Here is a 25,591-nt window from a genome sequence, read left to right as displayed (position 1 = left end):
CTAACCCTTCCCTGCCTTACCCTACCTACACTAACCTTAACCTACACTACCCTGCCTACCCTAACCTGCACTACACTACCTACACTAACCCTAACCATAATCCCATACCCTATCGGGGCTAGGGGGAATTAGATTCCGATGGGGAACACAATTTGATACAACACCGGAACTATTGGCCACATTTTTGTGCAGTTCTCCGGACTTTATTACCAGTTGCGCACGGTATTGTGTTGATCACGTGACCCACCTCCATCGTAAATATTTTTCTCCTGAAAGTGATTTATCCCCAATGTGGCTTTTTAAACTGTATTAACGACCGCACGACCTAACATTTCCTTAATTTAAACGGCGTGGTATTAGTTCAGCACCTCTAATCTATTTAAATAGTGAAGCTAAGCAGAAAAGATGAACGTAGATCTTCCGCAAACAGGACAGACCGGAGCAGCCGCCGCCGCCGCATCCAGCACATCCACCACCACCACCACCAGTAGCAGCAGCAGCAGCAGCAGCAGCAACTGCGTCCCGAACAGCATCTCAGCCGCGAACGCCAGCAGCATCCCTGCGGTCGGCAGCGGTAATGGTGGGTGAAATTAATCATTACAACCGTTTGAAGTTGATAGCCTTCTTAGCCTTAAGCCATTTAGTTACGTGTGTGTTTGCATAATAAATTTGATTAAAAACTCACAAAGCTAGAGACTTTTATGGAAACTAGATAGGCCTATTACTTAATTAATTTGTATGTTTATGGTGGTAATGTATGTTGTTTACGCAGCTTTAGCCTGTCGTACTTTTATCTCCAAACAGTCCCCACCTCAGCTGCCATGGCAACCCCATCATCTGACACCGTGTCAAATGGGGTGTATGTGCCCACAGGGATCGCCAATGGCGATGTAAAGCCTGTTATCTCAACTACACCACTGGCTGATTTCCTGATGCAGTTGGAGGACTACACTCCCACAGTGAGTTCATACATTATTGCTGTATGTCTTGTGCTTAGTGATGGTATATTGTGGATTGCACTGTTGACAAACTGTCTGTGTTCCAGATCCCAGATGCAGTCACAGGATACTACCTCAACCGAGCTGGTTTTGAAGCATCAGATCCAAGAATGTGAGTTTTGGAACTAATGTTTTCTCACACAGCTGCTCAGTAGTAGTTCTAAAGAGCATTTTCAGGCCCTCGGGTTCTGCTGGAAGAGCTTTGATGCTTTTAATGACAAATTAAAGTTTAACCTGGAGTACGTATTTGTAATGAAAGATCAATTCTTATTCCATACATGAGATAATTGTATCATTGTTGTTGCTTTAAAACTGCAGATAGTGTAATTATTACACTCACTTCTAATGAAGAGTATTGCATTGTTGGTAATACGTCAGAGCAATATTATTATATTTGTTATAATATTACAAATCATAAATTATGTTAACATGCGTAACATGTTTGTACCTGCCAGGGGGCCCGCCGAGAAAACAAATAATTATAAAAAATATTAATAACTACAGTCTTGACCAACACAAAATAGGTATCGTTTTAAACCTTAGAAGCTGTACTTTACAATGCATGTTGGCATTATGACCAAAATCGAACAAGTGCTTTGAAATTTGCAGACAAATCAGAAGTGTTCCGTTTTGATAATTTTGCACTGCACATATTATTGTAACCGGTAAAAACATCAAACTCATCAAATTGCCATGTGTCATATGTTGTTGGAAATCTCTCAAAGAGTAAAATACAACCAGCCTATTTTTTTTACTCACAGATAATATATAGCAAGTAATAGCTAAGTTTATGTCTTTGACATACATCTAACATGTAAACAGGTGTTGCTTATCAATTACATTACTAACTTCACACAATCAAATACATAACATAAAAATCACACACCATTACTTAGAAGAGGGGATTCCCATTAAAACGAGCCCACACTTAATGTAATTGGATGCATAGATCATTAGATAATCCACAACAAGGACAATGTGCACACAGCACATGATGTGCTATCTGGCTAAAAAAACGTTAGCTTTCCTGGATCAGATGACTGTATCGAAAATTATGTAGTATGTTGTCCAGCATCATGGAATGCTAAACCAATCTTATTAGGATTCAGATCACTGCAACCAGAGGTGGAAGTCATCCAAATATGGGCAGAGAGTATAGTTCACTCTAATTTCATATGGCCACCAGGAGATGGCGCCAAGTTCATGACACAGACTCAATGATGGCTCAAATGACAGCATGGAACCGAATGAAATCTTGTTACTCATGCCTGCATGCTTTGGAGAGAGAAGGCATACCTTTAGTCATTGTTATATTTGTATGTGTAATTAGTTCTTATGTACAGTTTTATTTGTTTGGTGAGGCTTTTGGACACTAGGATAAAGTATATTTGTAATGATATAACTTTTGATTGCTTTGTCATATCAACACAAAATTTGACTTAGTTAGATTATTGGGAACAAAACAAAAAGTTTTTTTTGGCGATACCTTATTTACTCTGAGATGTTTAATGTTAAATCAGAAAAAAGAAAATTTTTGGTTCAAATTTATTGTGTGTGTGTGTGTGATTTTTAGCCGTTTCTTAGGCTGAGAGTCTCATAATTTATCATAATCTATATCATTTAAAAAATGGAAAAGTTTTCTTTAAAATTATACCAAACACTTGACCCTCTTTTTTTTTTTTTTTTTTTTTTTGTATAGTTATAAGCCTTTAATTTTGGGCATGCCACTGAAACTGCCACTAAATCTTTAAAAACACCTTCAGAGCTTAGAGGGTTAATACTAATCAGAGAACCCATGCTTTAACTGCTCTTAAACTTATTGCTCTTAATAAACAACATTGTCTAAACAACATTATCCCCTTGTGGTTTTACAGAATCCGTCTCATCTCCCTGGCTTCTCAGAAGTTCATCTCAGACATTGCAAATGATGCACTGCAGCACTGCAAAATGAAGGGCACAGCCTCTGGAAGCTCCAGGAACAAGACCAAGGTTTGAGCGCTCAGAATCCATACATTTTTACATTTATGTGTATTGAATATTTAGAAAAATACATATGTATGTCTCTTTATGTATAACAAATCTTTTATTTAGCATGTTGTAATAAAAAAAAAAATGGGGTGCAAAAAACATGTAAAAAAAAATCATCATCTTGCTTAATTACAGGACAAGAAGTACACACTGACAATGGAAGATCTGACCCCGGCCCTGTCAGAATATGGCATAAATGTTAAGAAACCTCACTACTTTATATGAGAACATTTGCCTCACAAAAAACAGACTGCTGGAAATGTGTTATTTGTCACATCAAAGCTTTGAAGATATTGTCCTGTAGCACACGAACGATCAGCCCACTGGGTCAGAAAAGGAACCTTTAGGGATATAGCAGCTTTTTTGTATTTTCTTTAAACATATTTGAGTTCTTTGATTTCACCACACCTTATGTGACTTTTGTTGACATCAGTAAAATTCTCTATAAATAAATTCCTTATTAAGTTAATTTGTTGTCCGTATTAAATGTTTAAAGGATTTAATAGTCTTAATTTTACACTGTAACTCGTGAATTTGCTTGTAAATTTGTAACATCAATATATACACTATATGAATTTGTAAACTGACACCTCACCCTCATCTTCGCTTTATAGATTTAGTTTAACACCATATGAGGCTTGAGTTGTTAGGTGTTGCAGTATTAATAGAATCTGCTCTCAAATTTCCCTCTTAAGAATAGTAGGATACAGTATGCAGCAAAACAGCACTGGCCGTAGAGAGCTGGTTTCCATCTGGTTTCGACCAAAAATAAAGAGTTATAAATAGTAGCCTTTGCTATTTACTATTTGCGATTGCTTTTCCACTGTATGGGCACACAGGGAAATATAATGTGGATTTTACAAACAATGCTGAGAGCGAGTTATGTAAAACACATTCAATGAATCATTCAACTTTTGAAATTTCTGATTTGATTTGCATATTTACAGGGTAACTGATATGACGAGTAACTAGATTACTAATCAAAATTTTAAGAGAGCCTTTCCCCATTTCCACTGTGAAGAAAAGAAATCTGTACACCAATTTAGCTCCTGTTTATTTCATGGTGCTTTCTTAACCTCATTAGACATTCATTTACAAGGCAAGTAAATACTGTTGTGTGTCCACATAATGAAAATCCAACAACAAAATATTGTAGTTCGCCATGAAATATAAAAAGGGCAAGCCCAAACCGACACGGCAAATCAGACCTTAAACACAGAGAAAATAAAATTGTAAGACTTCAGACAGTGGTATCAGTCAGCTTTCTTGCTTTTATCAACTAATGTGCTATATTTCAACACAATCCTGATGCAGTCAGTGAAGTCATGTGTAAAATAATCTGAATTGAGTGAAACTCAGCTTCTTTACAGTGGAAAGGTAGAAAAATACTTTGGCACATTATCGCTGGGTGAGACAAGGATGAAAAATGTTCTGAGAGCAACAGTGTGGTAACTGTTTTTTGTGTGTGTGGGTTTTTTTTTAGTGTTATTCTAGTCAGGCACCTGCAAACTGTATTTTGGATGTGCATGCTTTGATATGAGAAAATTAAAAAAAGAACTACAGTGGCAGTTATAAGCAAACATCATGTTAGATTTTCTTTACCAAATTCCTCTAGCCTAAAAATTTTTATCCTGATCCCATTCCCTCACTCTCTTCCTCCACTTTCATATCTCCACCTTAACTGTCCAATACAATAAATGCAAAAGGCCAATAAATTAAATAAAAAAATACTTGGACAGAGCCTTTGCATATTCCAGAGAAAACAAAGGTGTACATTTATTCTGGAATTCAATCCCACTATGAGCACAGAGGCAAGTTCTTTTCAAGAATGTAAAAGCTCACGTACAAGAGGAGCTTTTAAGGCACTCAGTTTGCAGATTTAAAGTCACATTTTGAAGCTTAATTAAAGGGATAGTTCACCCAAAAATAAAATTTCTCTCATCATTTACTCACCCTCATCTTCGCTTTATAGATTTAGTTTAACACCATATGAGGCTTGAGTTGTTAGGTGTTGCAGTATAAATAGAATCTGCTCTCAAATTTCCCTCTTAAGAATAGTAGGATACAGTATGCAGCAAAGCAGCACTGGCCGTAGAGAGCTCATTAATAACCATCTGGTATCGACCAAAAATAAAGAGTTATAAATACTAGCCTTTGCTATTTACTATTTGCAATTGCTTTTCCACTGTATGGGCACACAGGGAAATATAATGTGGATTTTACAAACAATGCTGAGAGCGAGTTATGTAAAACACATTCGATGAATCATTCAACTTTTGAAATTTCTGATTTGATTTGCATATTTACAGGGTAACTGATATGACGAGTAACTAGATTACTAATCAAAATGTTAAGAGAGCCTTTCCCCATTTCCACTGTGAAGAAAAAAAATCTGTACACCAATCTAACTCTCCTGTTTATTTTATGGTGCTTTCTTAACCTCATTAGACATTCATTTACAAGGCAAGTAAATGCTGTTGTGTGTCCACATAATGAAAATCCATTCCCTGATCCCATTCCCTCACTCTCTTCCTCCACTTTCATATCTCCACCTTAACTGTCCAATACAATAAATGCAAAAGGCCAATAAATTAAATAAAAAAATACTTGGACAGAGCCTTTGCATATTCCAGAGAAAACAAAGGTGTACATTTATTCTGGAATTCAATCCCACTATGAGCACAGAGGCAAGTTCTTTTCAAGAATGTAAAAGCTCACGTACAAGAGGAGCTTTTAAGGCACTCAGTTTGCAGATTTAAAGTCACATTTTGAAGCTTCATTAAAGGGATAGTTCACCCAAATATAAAATTTCTCTCATCATTTACTCACCCTCATGCCATCTGAGACGTGTATGACTTTCTTTCTTCAGCAGAACACAAACAAAGATTTTTAGAAGAATGTTTTGGCTCTGTTGAGTCTTATGGATTACTTTTATGCTGCCTTTATGTGCATTTTGGAGCTTCAGTGTTTTGGTCACTATTCACTTGCATTGTGAGGATCTACAAAGCTGAGATACTTTTCTAAAAATCTTCGTTTGTGTTCAGACGAAGAAAGAAAGTCATACACATATGGGATGGCATGAAAGTGAGTAAATGATTCGAGAATTTTAATTTTTGGGTGAACTATTCCTTTAAGCCCTCCTCCTTTATGCACAATTACACCTTCTTTCCTCATTTTGAAGTCGTTTTGGATAAAAGTGTCTGCTAAATAAGTAAAAGAACATATGCGAATGAAGCATTTTGCATATTGTACTTGGCCTATCAATCAAAGAGCACAAGCACGCAAACACTTCCTGTGTGTGTCAATTCATTATCAGCATACATCATTAAAAAACTAAAATCAAAATGTCTTGTAAGACCAATACATATTTTATGCATAAAGTATTTTTTTTTTCTAAAATCAATCATTAGAACTGCTAAACATTTTCCTGTAAACAAGACATGAGGATAATAATCCCTCAATGCAATGTAACAAACTACTTAAAAACATGTTCAATATTTTGTAAAATAATGTGTTTCCTGTGAACATAATAACAGCTGTCAGCCATTGCAGTTTTAGAATGTGAGCAGTTTAAACCACAGTTCTTCAAGGGTACATTAGAAAAGACTTGCCTTTGTTGCTTTATTGGTTGCCCACAGATTACAAAATTATAAGGCACTTATCTGTATTACATCCAACTCACTCAACTGTGTGTTTACTGTAAACGCTCACAGAATAGAAGCGTGGTGACTTCTATTTAAATTGTTTGGCATGTTCAGAAACAAAAAAAAAAGAAAAAAAAAATCACTTCCTGAATTTAGGAACCCAGGAATTCTGATGTACTCATCAGAAAAATACACAAAGCACCAAATCTCATTAAAAGTTCTAAACAGCAGTGTTTAGCATAGTTGTTCAAATACCACTCAGTGGAACAGAAATAACGCAGTAAAGATCAGACTGGATAGAAGTCTTCTTTAATGACTTATTTCTCTAAAACTTAATTAGCCTCTTTGAAAAGAAGAATCTTTTAAAACACTACCTGTTTATAAACAGAGAAGCAAGTGACTTTGAACTTGGGCAGGAAAATCAGGCTGATTATGTCACATGAATGTGTTAAATATCTCTGAGTATGTCTCTACACTGCACTAGTGTCTTCTTTAGGCTTGGCTGGCTTGATGTCGGGTGGAACTGGGATGGGACGCCGTTTACGTTTTGTTTCCTTGCCGTTCTGCCCGTTTAGAATACCCTTAGCCATGCCCTCCATATCCTCAATGCCAATATTAATGGCTTCTGCCAGCTCCTTTCTAGTCACAGACACAAACTTTAGGTCCTCAGCCAGGGAGTCTAGACCACCATCTCTCAGTGCCTGGGGAATGGTTTAAAATAAAATGAAATACATTTTGCCTGAGAAGGTCTGGAATGTATGGAAGGATGTGCGTGAGCTGAAGTAGTGATGAGACATGTGACCTGGTGAAGTTTACCTGCTGAATGAGTTTGTCAGTGGCTGGTGCATCTTCTCTTCTTGCTCCATTTGAGTGATCATAAGGGAACTGAAAGAATGATGCACACAAAGAGAAAAAAATTGGCTATAAAAACTGCATAGATGAAATTTAATGTAGTCACTGTGCTGTCATGTTTAGTTTAGATTAACTGGATCAGATCTATATATTAAGGTAGATTTTAACCTAAAGTTTGAACTGTATTCTCAGGACAAAGGTGTTTTTCCTAAATGTCAAGTCAGGGCAAGTTGTCACATTTTTATTGGGTTTTATATGTCATTGGTAACACTTTAGAATAAGGTTCCATTTGTTAACATTAGTTAACATGAATTGACTATGAACAATGCATTGACAGCATTCATGAATCTTGGTTAATGTTAATTTCAGCAGGGCCGCCAATAAGGGCGGACAACTGGACCTTTTGTCCCGAGCTTGGACTTTAGGGGGGCCCGGACTGGAGTGGGGTCCACAGAAAGAGTATTCCATATTATAAAGCGCATCTAAACGTGTTCAGAAGGGAGACGCAGGGCTTGACATTAACACCCGCCCACTGCTAGCAGGGCAGGTAACTCCTTCGCTCTTACTAGCCACTTTGGCGGGTAGCCGTAGCCTAAGCAAATGTAACTGTATTCATCTCGTGTTCAGCTCTTTATAAGCAGCTTCTCACAACTGACGCGCATCTGTGCAGGGCGAATGAAGCGTGCTTTCCCACGAACCTCCGCAGCTTACATCAGCGTGCTCCAGAGATACAGCAAGAGCTATGGGACAGCGTATAGCAAAACTTGCACTGTTCAGTCGGGCTTTACGCGATATCGCGGCTTACGTGAGCCATTTGAATTCTAAAGAGAACATTCTAGTATTAAGCTCTATATGCTAGACAGCCCTGAAATTAACAGCACAGACGAGGTAAAGAGACAACTGTGTGAAATGAATCAACATCGATAGGTTTTTTAAATACACATCAACATCCAAACTAAAGTGTTTTAACTGCAGTAACACTAACTGGTATCTGGCATAGATGCATATTTCAATGATTAGGGCGAGTCTATTGATCTGTTTCAGTGACGTCAATTTTTCCCTGCAGCCGCCATATTTGTGACCATAAGCGGGAGGAAAAAATGCCGGTGAATGGAAAAACACCCGTTAAACTACAGTTGAAGTCGGAAGTTTACATACAGTACACTTAGGTTGAAGTCATTAAAACTCATTTTGTAACCACTCCACAGATTTCAAATGAGAAAACTATAGATTTGGCAAGTCGTTTAGGACATCTACTTTGTGCATGACACAAGTAATTTTTCCAACAATTGTTTACAGACAGATTGTTTCACTTTTAATTGACTATATCACAATTCCAGTGGGTCAGAAGTTTACATACACTAAGTTAACTGTGCCTTTAGCAGCTTGGAAAATTCCAGAAAATTATGTCAAGCCTTTAGACAATTAGCCAATTAGCTTCTGATAGGAGGTGTACTGAATTGGAGGTGTACCTGTGGATGTATTTTAAGGCCTACCTTCAAACTCAGTGCCTCTTTGCTTGACATCATGGGAAAATCAAAAGAAATCAGCTAAGACCTTAGAAAAAAAGATTGTGGACCTCCACAAGTCTGGTTTATCCTTGGGAGCAATTTCCAAATGGCTGATTGTACAAACAATAGTATACAAGTATAAACATCATGGGACCACACAGCCTGGGATCATACCGCTCAGGAAGGAGATGCATTCTGTCTCCTAGAGATGAACGTAATTTGGTGCGAAAAGTGCAAATGAATCCCAGAACAACAGCAAAGGACCTTGTGAAGATGCTGGAGGAAACAAGTAGACAGGTACCTATATCCACAGTAAAACGAGTCCTATATCGACATAACCTGAAAGGCTGCTCAGCAAGGAAGAAGCCACTGCTCCAAAACCACCATAAAAAAAGCCAGACTACAGTTTGCAAGTGCACATGGGGACAAAGATCTTTCTTTTTGGAGAAATGTCCTCTGGTCTGATGAAACTAAAATTGAACTGTTTAGCCATTATGACCATCGTTATGTTTGGAGGAAAAAGGGTGAGGCTTGCAAGCCAAAGAACACCATCCCAACCGTGAAGCATGGGAGTGGCACCATCATGCTGTGGGGGTGCTTTGCTGCAGGAGGGACTGGTGCAGTTCACAAAATAGATGGCATCATGAGGAAGGAAATTTATGTGGATATATTGAAGCAAAATCTCAAGACATCAGCCAGGAAGTTAAAGCTCGGTCGCAAATGGGTCTTCCAAATGGACAATGACCCCAAGCATACCTCCAAAGTTGTGGCAAAATGGCTTAAGGACAACAAATTCAAGGTATTGGAGTGGCCATCACAAAGCCCTGACCTCAATCTGATAGAAAATTTGTGTGCAGAACTGAAAAAGCATGTGCAAGCAAGGAGGCCTACAAACCTGACTCAGTTACACCAGTTCTGTCTGAAGGAATGGGCCAAAATTCCATAATAAATCTTTCTCTCTATTATTATTCTGATACTTCACATTCTTAAAATAAAGTAGTGATCCTAACTGATCTAAGACAGGGAATGTTTTCTACAATTAAATGTCAGGAATTGTGAAAAACTGAGTTTAAATGTATTTGGCTAAGGTGTATGTAAACTTCTGACTTCAACTGTACATTAAGAAAAACATCAAAAAATGGGTTTGATCCATGCCAAGTCCCAGGAATGGTGTATTCAGGAATGAGGTCAGCATAAATATTACAAAATTTGACGTTCACAGACATTTATATATATTTTTATCAACGATTCATCTCCATACGGCGGCGAGTTTGTTGTGTGACCAGCGAGTGCACCCGCCCAGAAGTACATCACCGTAAACAACTCTCATTCAGAAGTTATACATTTTTGTGTTGTTTTCTGCTCAGATTTGGTCAAAATATTACAAAACATCTGTGATGATCCCGTCTGTATGAATGCACAAGCTGCTTTTAACTCATGAAGAATACACAAAAAGCAACCGAGGCATATTAGTGTTTTACATTGTAGTCTGGTGGTGTGAATAATGTCTGTGCATCATGATCTTATGATGTGTTGTTTATTGACTAACATGAGTATATTCAAATTAAATATGTACTATATATTCACATTATAGTGCTTTTTCATACATTGCAACAACATTGAACATGTTACAATTATTGCATACCTTATTACAGTCTGGGTGTTATGAATAACATTGTCCTATGTGCATTTCCAGTTTAATTGTATCCGAATCAATGATGTTATAAATATAACTGATACGTGTACAGATAACTGACATGTCTAAATAAATTAGCAAAGACAAGTGTTTTTATCCCTGCTCTCCCCCTTCATCGCCTGTTGTATTTGGCGAAATGAAGTGTCACTTAAAAGATAAAACTTTATTGAAAGAAAAATTACATTTTGGCTCTGATAATTAAACAGCAGTAACACATTTTTAAGATTTATAAATAGAAACAAGAATTTTGCCTACTTTTGTCGCATCCCACAGTGCAGCACAATGAAGAAATATGGAATTTTGGTCACAAATATGGCGGCGCGGTCATACAGTGATGTCACATGAAACAGGTCAATAAGACGTCATTTTTATTATTATTAATTATTCTTTCATTCACTTACCTTTATTTTGATCCAAACCCATAGGACTTACTTTCTTCCATCAATAAAATAAGATTAATGTATTTTTTCATTTGTGGAAAAAGATGCAATGAAATTGAATCGTGACTGAGTATAATCAACCCAGTATCTCCTTTTGTACTTCATGGAATCATTAAATGAGACATTGTAGTTAAAGAAAAACAATGTAAATTTTTTTATGAAGGCAAGTACAATTTAGAAAAATTAAAGGGGTTAAAATCTGGACCTCCTTGGACAAATTATTGATAAAATTATTGATTATTCCCCTTGTTCTGTCCTACTACTGTTCTTACTGGCTATGTTTGCTTCAGATTTCTAAAGGTGACTTAAATCATTAGGTCTGTGTCCTGCAGAACTATTCTTGTTCAAATAAAATGACCAAACAAATGCATGCAGTTGCTTTCTCCATTTATCACTTTTTGCGGGACGGGGCTAGTGACTTTGGAATACAACTAGCCACAGTGGCCGATAAGCCAAAAAGTAAATGTCAAGCCCTGGGGAGACGCAGATAAACAAGGAGACAGCTCACAACCGTGAACGCTGTCCGGGTAGCTCATGTTGATGGGATACTGTCGGACAACGGACTGGAGGGGGGCCGGCTGAAAACATTTTGTTCCGGGCCCAAGAATTCCTAACTGCAGCCCTGAATTTCAGCACATAGTAATACAGTTTTTAATCAAAAGTTGTGTGAATGTTAACATTAGTTAATGCAATATGAACTAACATGATCTAACAATAAACAATTGTATTGTTTTAACTAACATTAACAAGGATTAATAAATGCTGTAAAAAAAAAAAATATTGTTCATTGTTAGTTCATGATACTTAACAAATTAACTCATGTTAATGAATGAAACCTTATTTTAAAAGAATATTCCGGGTTCAATACAAGTTCAGCTGAATCAACAGCCTATTGTGGCATAATATTGATTACCACAAAAAATTATTTTGACTTATCCCTCCTTTGTTTTTTTGTTGTTGAAAAAAAAAGAAAAAAATCTGTGTTAAACACTTACAATGGAAGTGAATGGGGCCAATTCATAAACATTAAAATACTCCCTGTATCCAAAGTTTAGCCACAAGTCATAAACAGTATGAGTGTTAACATGATTTTAGAGTGATAAAATCGCTTACTAACCTTTTCTGTGTAAAGTTATTACCAATTTTACAACTTTGGTGCCATGATTTTGTAAAAAGCCTAAAACAACTGTAAAAAAATTACAATTTAAACAACTTTGCAGCTCAAATAATCCACAAGTTTTAACAGAAGAATGAATTTAAGTGCTTTTATAAAATTATTAATTATTAATTAAGCTTCACATTTCTGCCTTTAAACCCTCCAAATATTGGCCCTCTTCACTTCCATTGTAAGTGCCTCACTGTAACTTAGATTTTTGCTTTTTTTTTTGTTGTTGTTGTTGTTGTAATCAACATTATGCCACAAATGCTGTCGATTGTTCTTAACTTGTATTGAACACAATATATTCCTTTAAAGTGTTATTTATAAAATGTATGAATGTACTTTATTATTTTGTTGACCAAAACAATGGTTTGATATTTTTGTGTTTTGTGGAATGTTTTGTCTCGTAATTTCTGTACTTTTCAAATGTACTGAAAAGCCTATAATAGGCTGTTAAATGGCAGGTTTCACTGTGACAACTTGCTCTACTTTTGGTCAACCTGTGTTTAATGAACTGCATCTTTTTTCTTGTTCACTAGTGGTGAAAATATTCATAACTTTCTTTGTAACCAGGACTTTAAGGTATACAGATTGACTTCCAAAAATAAACCTATCTTTAGGAAAAAATTGTGACAAGTTACTTGCCCTGATCTACACCATATCTGTAACACATGAACCATACCTGCGTGATATCTGTCCTGATAGTGAAATCTGACCGCTTTCTGTCATCAACACCTGAGGCTCTGCCCACATAGAAACTGGAGTATCCTATAGGTTGCATTTAATTTTGCTTAGAAATCTACAGCAGCACAATAAACATCATAACATATTCCATTCAATGTATTTAAAATAACTGTGATATATAAAAATGTCAATGTAATTTAAACAGTTATAATTAGAGTTTTCCTATACACTTACTTATGTCTTCGCAAGAATGATTTCTGGTTGCTGATAGTGACTCACTCTCAAATGTAAACCTGGATGAGATGCTAAAAACAGCATCAAATGAGCATCATCATGACCATTACAAGTATACATTAAGTAGCTACACTTTTGTACTTTGTACTTATACACTTACTCTTCGATAAAGTTGGCGTTGTTATTGGTGTTGGTTGTTGCTGGCATATTATCAGGGAAGAACTCGGTGTTCGTGAGGAAGACAGAGTCCGGGGGTGACTCCACGTCCTCCAGGTGAGTCTCAGTAAACTGCAGGGGTCTCTGGTTAGTCATCTGTGTGGAGAGGGGGCTGCTGGGCTCAGAGGCGAAAGGGTCTACGTTGATCCCAAACAAACCTCCGGTCCGCTGCATGGGTAGAGACACATAATATATACACACATTTATAAGTCCTAAAGGACACAATAATCATTATAATGACTTTGGTCATCCATATATCTTTTAAAACAATTCTGGAACAAAACAAGTAATGTATGCACAAGCATAATGTGTGTTAGCTTTAAAAAGATGCATCACTTCACACCCTATAGATGCCCTCCTCTCCACCCTCCAAGGCACGCTCCATGTCATCCTCTATGATCAGGTCACCTGAGATGGCCCTGTGCAACTCAGGAGCTGCCTCCTCCTCGATACTACGCAGACCTGCCTGCAAAGCCAGAGAAACATGCAAGAAAGAAAACCAAACAGCAGAATCTGTTGAGTCTGAGATATTTTGAATGATATAAAAAGATTAGATTGTGCACTTCCAAATCCATACAGAGTTTGACATGTTGTGTAAAGCTTTTTGCTAGCACCCCTATTTTATTTTTTATTTTTTTATTAACAGCCAAGGCAGTCCTATTGAGGAAAATGGGGTTTCCTAGCTCAAGTATAGTAGTGATAAAGGATATAAAAAAATCTTAACCTTTACACCACCAGTACCCCTCGACTAAGTCAAATTAAACATGACTTAAGCATTTGAGAAAATATACTTATTATGCACGTGTTGTCGCAATGTACTTACATTTAAAGTACCTGCATTTAATTACATCTGTAGTTACACTGTTAACCTTACTCCTAATCCTAAACCTAACCCTACCCCAACCCTTACCCTAAACCCTAACCCTACCCTTAAACCTACCGATCCTCAACCTCAATAGCAGCAAATATTAATCTCATGAGAACTTCCCTAAACAACATGTAGTTACACAATAAGTACATTGTATTGTATGTATTTTAATGTTAGTTCATAGTAGTTCACCCAAAAATGAAAAATTCTATCATCATTTACTCACTCTCATGCATCTCATATGTGTATGACTTTCCTTCTTCTGCTGAACATAAACGAAGATTTTTAAAAGAATATCTCAATTCTGTTGGTCCATACAATGTAAACCCAATGGTGACCAGATCTTTCAAGCTCCAAAAATCAGATAAAGGCAGCATAAAAGTAATCCATAAGACTCCAGTGGTTAAATCTATATCTTCAGAAGTGATATGATAAGTTTGGATGAGAAATAGATCAATATTTAAGTCCCTTTTTACTATAAATCTCCACTTTTGCTTTCACATTTTGAGTATTATTTATCACTTTTATGATGTCTTTATGTGATTTTTGGAGCTTGAAAAGTCTGGTCACCATTCACTTGCATTGTAAGGACCAACAGAGCTGAAATATTCTTCTAAAAATCTTTGTTTTTGTTCTGCAAAATAAAGTAAGTCAAACACATCTGGGATGCACGAGAGTGAGTAAAAGACACCAAATATAAAGTGGAACCATCAAACGTATGTATATGAAGGAGGTTTAGTGAATAGGACAAGTTCTTAAAAACAGTTTTTTTGATTTATAATCATTTATTTGCTGAAAACCACAAATCACAAAGGAATAACTGCTGGTATTTATCATCAGGTGTACCTTTATCTCTGCAGAGTTCTTTTTGGTGGGCCTGTAACCATAGTACTCTTCCTGCCGCTTCAAAAACTTGCGGAAGTGTTCCTGAATTAAGAATGTAGCGTAGAACTTTCCAACTGTGACCTCATCCTCTACAGCCAATCAAATCACATCCCAGTCAAATACAGAATTTAGATTAAAAAAATGTCCAGTAAAGCCAATATAAAGAATCCTTTGAAATTATTTTCCTAAAGACAAATGACTTGATTATCACAGCTACTGTATCTCACCTCCAATGGGGGGAATGACCTGGTCCAATAACTTCATACTGGTCCGTTTCCAGATCTTCTTAATGATGGCTCTCAACTCCTCATTAGCCTGCTCAAAGTTTCCTAAAAGGGCCAATACAAGTTTGTGGAATAAATTTGATGCTACAAAATACACTGCCCATTTAATTTGAGGTCCAAACAACAATTACCTTCAGTTTTGATCTTCAAAGCTGTTCTGACCAGTGCAAAGAGTGTGGCGTTGAAGGTCACAGTTCCATCACTGTTCAGCGGCATATTCATGGAAATCAGTCGCTGAGGTGAAATAAAAGAGAGATTATATTCACAAATAGAGATTTAAAATGCATCTTGAAATCCACTCAACACCAGCTGATTCTCTATATAGTGACGTTATATCAACTATCTTACCTTACATGCTGAGCGGTGTGGACAAAATTTACCAAAACCCAATGGCGGCTGAATTCTACGCAGAAGAGTGACTACATCCAGATGTTTGATTCGTCCCCTTAATAAAGACAGTAAACAATGCACCTTAATAGGTCTTAGGCAAAATAATACAATGTAGAAAACACCCAAGAGGCACAAATCTACAAGATCACAAGACATTAGTATTGCAACTCACGTTGCTTCAGGGTCATACTCCGCCCAGATCTTCTTGAATTCTTCCAGGTGATGCGGGCCAAGGATTGACCAATCTCGAGTGAGGTAGTCAAAGTTGTCCATAATTACAGCCACAAACAAATTGATAATCTACCAGGAAGAGAAGTATTTAGTTTTGTCAAAATAGTCAACAATGCAACAAAAGACTACTGCATCTCAAGCTGACTTCCTACGTTATTAGGAAGGATCGTTAACCATGTTTAACTAATCTTTGCTAATGATCACAAATTTACAATAAACCTTTACTGTGCCCACATGGAGCCTTCTTGAGAATCAAGACCATCTAATCTGCTTACCAAAAATGCACACAGCATGTAAAAGCTGAGGAAATAACCAACAGCAATGCTAGACCCGCAGGTATACTCCTCTCCAGGTCCGTAGTCTGATTTAGGATCACAAAGCTTTCCATACATAGAGGCAAGCATGATCTTAGGCCATTGCTCTCCAGTGGCAACGCTGTGAATGCAAACATTAATCAGTTAACTTTTTATGAAACTACAAAAAGAGTATTTTATCGTCTCAGAGTTGTACTTTTTGGTATCTTAAGCTGGAGTTTACATAAACAGTTTGCATTGAATGACTTGAATTAAAAAATAAACTAGTAACTAATTTGGATAAATTAATCAAAATCCATGAATCCAGAAAGTTTCACAGTGTCTCCTCTTCCTGCTTTATTTCATTGTGTACATGGTTGACTCACCGAAACAATAACAGAACAGCTTGTGGGAATGTTTGGAAGTTGTTGTTGCGGTTAATCTCGGTACCATCAACCAGAGCAATTTTACCAAACATCTATAAAGAAAGAAAGAAAGAAAGAAAGAAAGAAAGAAAGAAAGAGAACTGGAGTCAGAACATAGAATATAGAGAAAATTAGAAAAACTACATGCCATTTCAACAGCTGAGAAATCAGATAAGTTTACCTGCATTCCTATGACAGCATAGATGAAGAAGAGCATAACAATCAGAAGAGCCACATGAGGCAGTGCCTGATGAAACAGAAAAACAGAAACAATTTAGAGTTGCTAACACTGAAAACTGCGTCTTTTCACAAAAAAGTTGCACACTGTAAAACTTTAGATCAGTTTAATCACATTTGCTATATTAACTTCTCACCGATATGTTAATCACTCTTATATTAGAACCAAGTTATTATTAAAATGTATATTAATAATGTTTTGTGATCAAGATATTGATGCCTAATTCTCTTGTCTGACCTGGAAAGACTTAATAAAGGTCCACAGAAGATTCCGGATTCCCTCTGAACGATTCAGCAGTTTAATGAGACGCAGCACACGGAACAGACGGAAGAATGTGATGGAAACTCTCACGTTTTCTGCATCCTATAATTGAGTAAAAATCTTTAGTGTCGGATGAAGAACACATTAAATATTAAAAGCTGACATTTTGGCATTAATGTTTAAAAAGAAAACTTAAACAAGAAGACATAGAGGTACTTACAGCTATCGCTTGCATTGGATTTATTTCCTGGAAAAAAACAAAACAAAAAAACAGACTCTTTTCAGTATTTCATAATTTGTCTAACATGAGAATAAGTCTTCAATACAGTGTAGTAATGCACTAATGCAGTTGTATATCATGCATAAAATATATTTGAAATGACACTAGATTCATTTTCAAAAATTCTTGCACAAAGAAAAAGCAATTTAAAATGAAGGCAGCTGCTATTACTTTTAGGCCAAATAGGCGAATAAAAACCAACTAAAGGATATTTAATCAAAACCAGAATATCCATTAAACAATTGGTTAGAGACTTTCCCGAATCGATCATGCAATGAAGTGAAATTACTTTAGAACCCTAAAAATCAGCTTATTAAAAAGAGCCACTGCAGCATCTTGTCTACTAGCAGCTAAGCAACATTAGGCATAGACATAGCAAAATCTAGGCACATTTATTTTTCAGTAAGCATCTGCTTGATTGCCACTAAAGCCATTAAAAGGTATCTAACACTTCATTCAGTTCTCCTGGTTTGTCTTTTAGTATGAGAGGAAGTGAGTACAGTGTGTATGTTGTCACAGCAGATCCATGCAGTGCAGACTGATATTTACAGCACAACCATGAAGACACCACAGTCCTCCACTGGCCTCTAGTGCAGCCTGAGGGGAACAGAGAATGATGACAGAAACCCATTGGGATGAGAAGTGAGGGCGAGAGATGGTGGACAGAGTAAATGTAGTGCATGAGAAAAATGGCAAAGCATCTTGTGATACAGAGACAAACCTAAACATTAAACAGTAGATTAAAGTTATGGATAATGCTTCAAAAAACTGACAAAGAAAGTGGTTATTTAAATACACAATCAAAAAAGTGCTTAAAATCAGTTTTGGTGCAGAAGTGTGCATTAAACAGCTTTGTGAGAGAAGGGAAGAGGTGTGGGAAGTGAAGGACATTCAATATTAAAGACCCCACAGTTCTCTTTCATGTGTTGACATATTTCCTGTAGAAACAGGAAGTTGGGGCTTGGTGGTATTAGGGGAAGGGGCATTATCATTCTAGAGAGCATTTGATTTGAAAAACAGTTCTACTTGTGAGTGCCAGATGAGTCTTTTTTTAATTTATTTTTTTATCTTTTTTCTGTAAAAGAAAGACTGTACATTTTCAATTTGCATATCTGCTTTAAAGGGACAGTTCACCCAAAAATAAAAATACACTCACAATTTACTCACCCTGATGCCAGTTCAGATGTGCATGACTTTCTTTCTTCTGCTGAACACAAACAAAGGCTTTTAAAAGAATATTTCTGCTCTGTAGGTCCTCATAATGCAAGTAAATAGGTACTAAAACTTTGAAGCTCCTAAAAGCATAAAAGTAATCCATAAGACTCCAGTGGTTAAATCCATATTTTCAGAAGCAATATGATAAGTGTGGGTGAGAAATAGATCAATATTTAAGTCCTTTTTTACTTTAAATTTTCCTCCCTGCCCAGTAGGTGGCGATATGCACAAAGAAAGCGAATCGCCAAGAACAAAAGAAGAAGAATGTGAAAGTGGAGAATGATAGTAAAAAAAAAAAGACTTAAATATTGATCAGTTTCTCACCCACACTTATATCACTTCTGAAGACATGGACTTAACCACTGGAGTCATATGGATTACTTATATGCTGCCTTTATGTGCTTTTGGAGCTTTAAAGTTCTGGTCGCCATTCACTTGCATTGTATGGACAAACAGCTGAGATATTCTTTAAAAATCTTTGTATTCAGCAGAAGAAAGAAAGTCATACACATCTGGGATGGCATGAGGGTGAGAAAATGATGAGAGAATTTTAATTTTTGGGTGAATTATTCCTTTGTGTGTTTTTATTTTTTATTTTTATTATTATTATTATTATTTTTATTTTAGCAGTGCAATAGCATATAGATGGCCTCAAATCAAACATATTTGAACTAAAAGCCATATCATTTTTTATTTCATGGGATCTTTAAGACTGGAGAATCTAATTAAAATCAAAAAGTGAAATCAATCATGAAAATGAGCCCATCACTGGCCACTGATGTGTTAAGTTGGTTGGATGACAATAGAATGGAGCTGATAGAATCGGTACCTCCTGTGTACTAATGCTGATACTGGTTGCTTGCTGCTGTCTTTGCTTCATGTATCATCAAATACAGATTTAGAATACAAGCCATTGTTGGTCGCCATTTGTAATGCTTTTGCTTTTGTACTGACATTTCCAAATTATTCAAGTCACTCTGAAAATATTTCCTCATAATTGTAGCATTTTTAAGAAACACTTTGTTGTCGTACTCACATCCAACTCACTGAGGACAACATCAACGATACTACCGATCACAATGACGAAATCAAACACATTCCAAGGGTCTCCAAAGTAACCCTGCATCATAACACACAAAACACCAATAAAGTCATAAATTAAAGCGAACGAGTAATGAGCAGATTAGAGCTATGACGCTTGCCATCTTATTGCTTTTTTGTTTGATTTTTGTTTTTGAGTAGAGTAAAGCAGGAGTACCTTTGCCTTAAATGCAATGAGTTTGACGATCATCTCGCCAGTGAACAGGACCGTAAAGATGAGGTTAAGAGTTCCAGATAGTTTGGTTATATGATCAGACTGGTTGCAATGCTATAACATAGAGAGAGAGAGAGAGAGAGAGAGAGAGAAGAACAAAAACAACAACAACAACAACAACAACAACAGATTACCAAAAATTTCATTTTGTAATTTGGACTGCCTTAGGAAATATTATACGATGCTTGGACATTACAGTTCTGACCGAAATACCAACTGAACAGGGATAATTAGCAAATTTGTAAACACTTATTGGCTTGTAAATCCTTTTAACTGGGGCCGTAACCGCTAAAGGTGGGCATGGCACCTATTAATATTCATAATAGTATCATGAATATGGGTTTGTCAGTAACTGATTCTTACTTTTTTACATTTGGTCCCCACAATCTTTAATGTTTGGTTACATCCTTGTATTTAACTCAACCTTAAATGTTATATGCTGCTTACCTGCATTCCAAGACACAGTGTGTTGAGCATGATGAGGAAGAACATGAGATACTCAAAGTAGCAGGAGGTTACAAAGTACCACACGCGGTACTGGTGCGGGTTCTTTGGGATGTAGCACTTCAGGGGTCGAGCTTTAAGTGCATACTGTACACATTGACGCTTGTGATGAATGAGAAGACAGAAGAAGATTATAAATTAAACCACAATCAAGAAGCCTTGTTGCATGCACATTAGACATCTGGTAGAAATATGGGTAGATACATACATTTGGGTTAATATATACCACTTTTTATCAACATCAAGATTTTAGGTTAAAATTTACATGAATGTATTAGCAAGTGTATATCTGGTCAAAGTGTGTGTGTGTGTGTGTGTGTGTGTGTGTGTGTGTGTGGGGGGGGGGGGGGGGGGTCTTTTTCCACTATTTTAAATCACCTTTTTGCCTTCACTAATTCATTTTAAATGGCGTTGTGGTGTGAAAAATGAATTTGTAAAAGCACAAATAATCCATGCAGTCTCTCAATTAATATGAGGCCATAAAAGCTGAATGCAAAATGCTATTAAAAGTAGTTTTAGATTGAGTGTAGCATTCCAACTTTCCAAACATATTTCATGTCAACAACTACCCATATATATCAACGCGAGGGAAGCAAAGAAATGCTGCTACAAATGTGGATGTACGATACAAATAAGATATTTTGTTTGATCTAATCTACACTCATTAACACTGACATAATCTAGTCATTATTTATCATTCGGTAATCACAAAATTTCCTGTCTGGATCAAATGCCATAATTTAAAGTCAGAGAGCATCTGTTTCCTTCTGGTTACCTGGTTCTTGTCCAGCTCACAGTTCCTGTACTCCTGCTCTCCCTGTTCTTGGAATGTGACAATGACGAAGCCCACAAAGATGTTCATCATGAAAAAGGCGATGATGATGATGTAGATGATGAAGAATATGGAGATGCCCACACGGTTATTGTACACAGGGCCCATGTCCACTGCATCTGAGTCTATTGCCTTATATAGGATCCTGTTGAAGGTGAATGAAGGAAAATTTAGATGAAGCCCACAAACAAGATATGTTAACTGTATTTTATGCAAGGATATTAAAACCACAAAACACTATGCTGTAAATTACTGAAGTTCAGCCATGTAACTAAGTAGCGCAAGCTGAAAGGTTCTTTGAACTTGTTATCTGTTAGCCAGCTGACTCACATGGTGTAAGCTGATTGGTCCTTTGACATGTAATTGGGTAGCCAATCAACTTGTGTCTCTCTCTTTGTCTAACATTTAAATAGCTCAGTTGTGCTACAAGAGTTTTTCTCTGAAACTCACCTCCACACCAGCTCCACTGGTCTAGATTGGCTACATGGGTATTGCATGTATGTCTATTTGTGCAGCAGCATGTCCTACATGCTCAGTGCAGCATGTCTTGCATTTTGTTTAATTGTGCAGGGGCAGCAGCATGTCCACATGCTAACTTAGTATGTCTGATTATGTTCTAGCAGTAGCAAGCCTCTGTTCTTGCTCTGTAGCAACAGTACCTGCAGCGTAGCAGATCTAGTCTGCCAAGAACAATATCCTATCAATATATCATACCCACATTAAAATCTTTCGATTTTTTCAGACAATTGACATGACTGAACTAAAGATATTAAAGATGAGACACAAAGGTCGAATTGTCATGCAACAACCAACTAGTTGATTAGTGAAGTCAACTAGTTTATCTAGATTTTTTTTATTTTTTATGTACATTTCTTATATTTTGATAAGTGGTTCAATGCTTTTTTTTTTAAAACACTCACTCTGGCCAGCCCTCAAACGTGGAGATAGTGAAGAGAGCCAGCATCCCATTCAGCACATTGTCAAAGTTGAAGTTACTGTTGACCCAATGACGCTGATGAACCTCTGTGTCCTGAAGAGAGTTCTGCACATGCTTTAAAAATGTTCCCCTGAGAACAACCAAGAAGAAGAGCTATGCTTTAGATACTTATCAGCAAAAAGCAACAACATGAAGAGGAAATGGCACAGAATTCACAGAAATATGGCTAAAATTACTCACCGACACTCCACTTCTGTCTCTTGCAAGGGATCCGTACAAGAGTATAACTTGCCCTTTGAGAAAATAAAGGCAATACATTTAGCATTACCACTTCCATTTAGAAATGAAAGGCAATATTATCACGCAATTATTTTTTTGTCTCACCTTAAAGAGCTGCACTCCTATACAGGAGAACATGAAGTCCAAGAGCATGGTTACCAGAACGATATTACCAATGGTCTTTATAGCCACAAACATACACTGGACCACATGCTGGAGAGTAGAATAAAAGTATATTCAGTAACTAATAGGAATCATGCTTAAAAGATATAGTACAGCAACTATATAAAGCAAAGATACACCAACTATACTAAATGTCAGCATTCAATATTCTAAACCCCTCAGTATTTGATCGCTATGATGCAATAAGATGACTTTTTACACTTTTTAACAACAAATGCCATAGGCCTATCACAGATTTAGCTGTTTACTCAGTTAAAGGAATATTCCAGGTTTAATACAATTTAAGCTCAATCGACAGGATTTGTGGCATAATATTGATAACCACAAAAATTAATTTCGACTCGTCCCTCCTTTTCTTTAAAAAAGCAACAATCTAGGTTCCAGTGAGGCACTTACAATGGAAGTGAATGGGGACAATCCATATACATTAAAATACTCACCGTTCCAAAAGTATAGCCACAAGACATAAACTATATGCCTGTTAACATGTGATAAAATCGCTTGCTAACCTTGTCCGTGTAGTAATATATAATTCTTATTAAATATAAAACTTTGTTACCATGACGACGAAATGCTGCAAACCCTGTAATCCCATTAAACAATGTTATAAACAACTTTACAGCTCCAGTTTTAACAGAATAATTAATGTAAGCGCTATAACACAATTATAAGCTTCGCATTTCTGCCTTTAAATCCTCCAAAAATTGTCCCCGTTCACTTCCATTGTAAGTGCCTCACTGTAACCTTGATTTTTTCTTTTTTTAAAGAAAAAGAGGGATGAGACAAAATTCATTTTTGTGGTAATCAGTATTATGCCACAAATGCTGTCAATTGAGCTCAACTTGTATTGAACCTGGAATATTCATTTAAGATGCAGATGACATACATACCTTTAACCCTTTGGCTCTGTTGATGGCTCTTAATGGTCTGAGTACCCTCAACACCCTGAGAATCTTTACCACTGAGATGGTACTAGACCTGCACATGCAAAACACATTCTCAGTGATTCTAGTCAGAAAAGATCACACACTGTAAAATAAAATGTGTCAAGTAACCTAAAATATGTTCTTCATGTGGTAATATATAGTTTAACTGGTTTTATTCAAGTTAAAAATATCAACAAGGGGGGCCAAACCAGTTTAACAATTTTCCATTAAGATTATATGAACACGCAAATTTGTGAACCAACAGTCAGCTTGAAGCCTAAAATTGCTTTACCCAACAGCGAGGGTCTTGAAATATGCATAAAAAATAGCATAAAATATTACTGAACTCACTCCATTCCCATGGACAATAGGGAAACACCCACAACAATGAGATCCAGAATGTTGAAGGAGTTCCGGCAGAAAGAGCCTGTATGCAGGAAAGCTCCGTAAACAGTCATCTAAAAACACATTACAGGTCAGTGCTGCATTGAAAGGTCAACCACATAACCACAATTTAAAAGTTAAATAAAGCATGTTACCTTCAGTACAATCTCAATGGTGAAGACAGTTGTGAAGACAATATCAGCATAAGCCAAGACCTGTAAAGTGAATGGATAAACAGTGATATTTCTGATAATTTTTCAGTCTCTACAGTACAACAGATTTGTAATCAGGGTGTTTTGTACCTTGTTTCGGAATGAATGGGGGTCAATGGGGTCTTCAGCAGCCAGGGAAATACTGCTGAGGAGGATGAAGAGGAGGATGATGTTGGTGAAGGTGGTGTGGTTGATGATCCTGTGGCAAAGCTTGCGAAACCTTTCAACACAGAGCATAAAGTAGCTCATCAGTTACTAACCACTAACAGAAAATTATCAGTTACATATCTCTAATGAAGTAGAATACAATTCTACTTCTATCGCCAACAAAACAGAATAAGATAACACTGTAGGTATACTATTGTAGCTACACTATCACATCGGTTACTTTAACACGTGTTTTACCAAACTCAAAATTCTTTGGGCCATATCTTGGCCAGAAAGCCTCACTTGTTCTGTGGGCCAAAGATAAAGAAGGAGCTGGCTTCTGGCATGGGCACCACTGTCTCTTTGAGCTGTAGGTCAGCCATGGGTCTGGGTCTGGGACTGATGGGAATCTCTGGCTCCTCTTCCTCATCATCACCTGAGCAGAAGGTCAGGACACGGGCAGTACTGTATTTTCAACTCACTCTTTAGAGCATAAATACATCAAGCAATGAATGAAGTATGAGTATATTTGTACACTATGTCTGTGAAATAAGGAGCTGGTTTTCCTTAAATTTCCTTTCATTAGTAGGAAAAAGTGTTTCTTTAATGAATTTTATAGCATTGGCCTTGAAGCAGAATATCTAAACTTGTTTATGCTGTATTGCTCATTTTAATTTGCGGAACTCAAGAATCAAATGAAAATAGCCACCAAAGTGCTGAGAAATGTGCTCCATAAATGAGCTTGGAGGCTGAAGCTAATAATAAGTTATCCTTATAATAGATGAGTTATCTTTGAACTTCATTCGAGCTGTACTGTACAGCCTGAGACAGCATTTTATGAAGTAGCAAGCCCTCAGATGACATTTAAAGGGATAGTTCACCCAAAAATGCAAATTCTTTCATCATTTACTCACCTTTATGCTATCCCAGATGTGTATGACTTTCTTTCTTCTGCTGAACACAAGCGAAGATTTTTAGAATAATATCTCAGCTATTAGGTTCATACAATGCAAGTGAACGGTGGCCAGAACTTTGAAGTA

The 25,591-nt window shown here is 36.7% G+C and overlaps 2 protein-coding genes across 2 annotated transcripts in view; one reads left to right on the top strand and one right to left on the bottom strand.

Annotated features, from left to right (window-relative positions):
• The first annotated feature begins 204 nt into the window (after positions 1-204).
• LOC127414505 (transcription initiation factor TFIID subunit 10-like) lies at positions 205-3,495 on the top strand. Its single transcript, XM_051652566.1, has 5 exons — positions 205-580; positions 805-959; positions 1,046-1,110; positions 2,873-2,987; positions 3,162-3,495. Exons 1-5 carry the CDS (start codon positions 406-408, stop codon positions 3,249-3,251), a joined length of 600 nt encoding a protein of 199 aa, XP_051508526.1. The 5' UTR covers positions 205-405; the 3' UTR covers positions 3,252-3,495.
• A 930-nt stretch (positions 3,496-4,425) lies between these two features.
• The window catches only part of cacna1sb (calcium channel, voltage-dependent, L type, alpha 1S subunit, b), a 38,879-nt gene continuing 17,713 nt past the window's right edge, over positions 4,426-25,591 (bottom strand). The window contains exons 17-45 of the mRNA XM_051652558.1: positions 24,855-24,987; positions 24,495-24,624; positions 24,348-24,407; positions 24,160-24,266; positions 23,773-23,860; positions 22,805-22,912; positions 22,661-22,713; positions 22,404-22,550; positions 21,427-21,628; positions 20,595-20,753; positions 20,091-20,201; positions 19,869-19,952; positions 18,167-18,214; positions 17,558-17,584; positions 17,314-17,439; positions 17,020-17,085; positions 16,800-16,891; positions 16,396-16,555; positions 16,062-16,189; positions 15,848-15,944; positions 15,631-15,733; positions 15,443-15,544; positions 15,177-15,304; positions 13,806-13,928; positions 13,407-13,630; positions 13,247-13,317; positions 13,011-13,096; positions 7,487-7,555; positions 4,426-7,371 (exon numbers count right to left, since the gene is read on the bottom strand). Of these exons, the coding sequence (XP_051508518.1) occupies positions 7,141-7,371; positions 7,487-7,555; positions 13,011-13,096; positions 13,247-13,317; positions 13,407-13,630; positions 13,806-13,928; positions 15,177-15,304; positions 15,443-15,544; positions 15,631-15,733; positions 15,848-15,944; positions 16,062-16,189; positions 16,396-16,555; positions 16,800-16,891; positions 17,020-17,085; positions 17,314-17,439; positions 17,558-17,584; positions 18,167-18,214; positions 19,869-19,952; positions 20,091-20,201; positions 20,595-20,753; positions 21,427-21,628; positions 22,404-22,550; positions 22,661-22,713; positions 22,805-22,912; positions 23,773-23,860; positions 24,160-24,266; positions 24,348-24,407; positions 24,495-24,624; positions 24,855-24,987 (3,263 nt within the window). The 3' untranslated portion in view covers positions 4,426-7,140. The remainder of the gene's footprint in view (positions 7,372-7,486; positions 7,556-13,010; positions 13,097-13,246; positions 13,318-13,406; positions 13,631-13,805; positions 13,929-15,176; positions 15,305-15,442; positions 15,545-15,630; positions 15,734-15,847; positions 15,945-16,061; positions 16,190-16,395; positions 16,556-16,799; positions 16,892-17,019; positions 17,086-17,313; positions 17,440-17,557; positions 17,585-18,166; positions 18,215-19,868; positions 19,953-20,090; positions 20,202-20,594; positions 20,754-21,426; positions 21,629-22,403; positions 22,551-22,660; positions 22,714-22,804; positions 22,913-23,772; positions 23,861-24,159; positions 24,267-24,347; positions 24,408-24,494; positions 24,625-24,854; positions 24,988-25,591) is intronic.

The sequence above is a fragment of the Myxocyprinus asiaticus genome, chromosome 24 (genome assembly GCF_019703515.2).
Source record: "Myxocyprinus asiaticus isolate MX2 ecotype Aquarium Trade chromosome 24, UBuf_Myxa_2, whole genome shotgun sequence".
Classification (NCBI taxonomy): Eukaryota; Metazoa; Chordata; class Actinopteri; order Cypriniformes; family Catostomidae; genus Myxocyprinus; species Myxocyprinus asiaticus.
This window is presented reverse-complemented; position numbering and strand designations above follow the sequence as displayed.

Coding starts and splice junctions, on each gene's coding strand:
- LOC127414505 (XM_051652566.1), top strand. CDS start 406: ATGAACGTAGATCTTCCGCAAACAGGACAGACCGGAGCAGCCGCCGCC. Junction 960..1,045: donor TGGAGGACTACACTCCCACA/GTGAGTTCATAC, acceptor TCTGTGTTCCAG/ATCCCAGATGCAGTCACAGG. Junction 1,111..2,872: donor GAAGCATCAGATCCAAGAAT/GTGAGTTTTGGA, acceptor GTGGTTTTACAG/AATCCGTCTCATCTCCCTGG.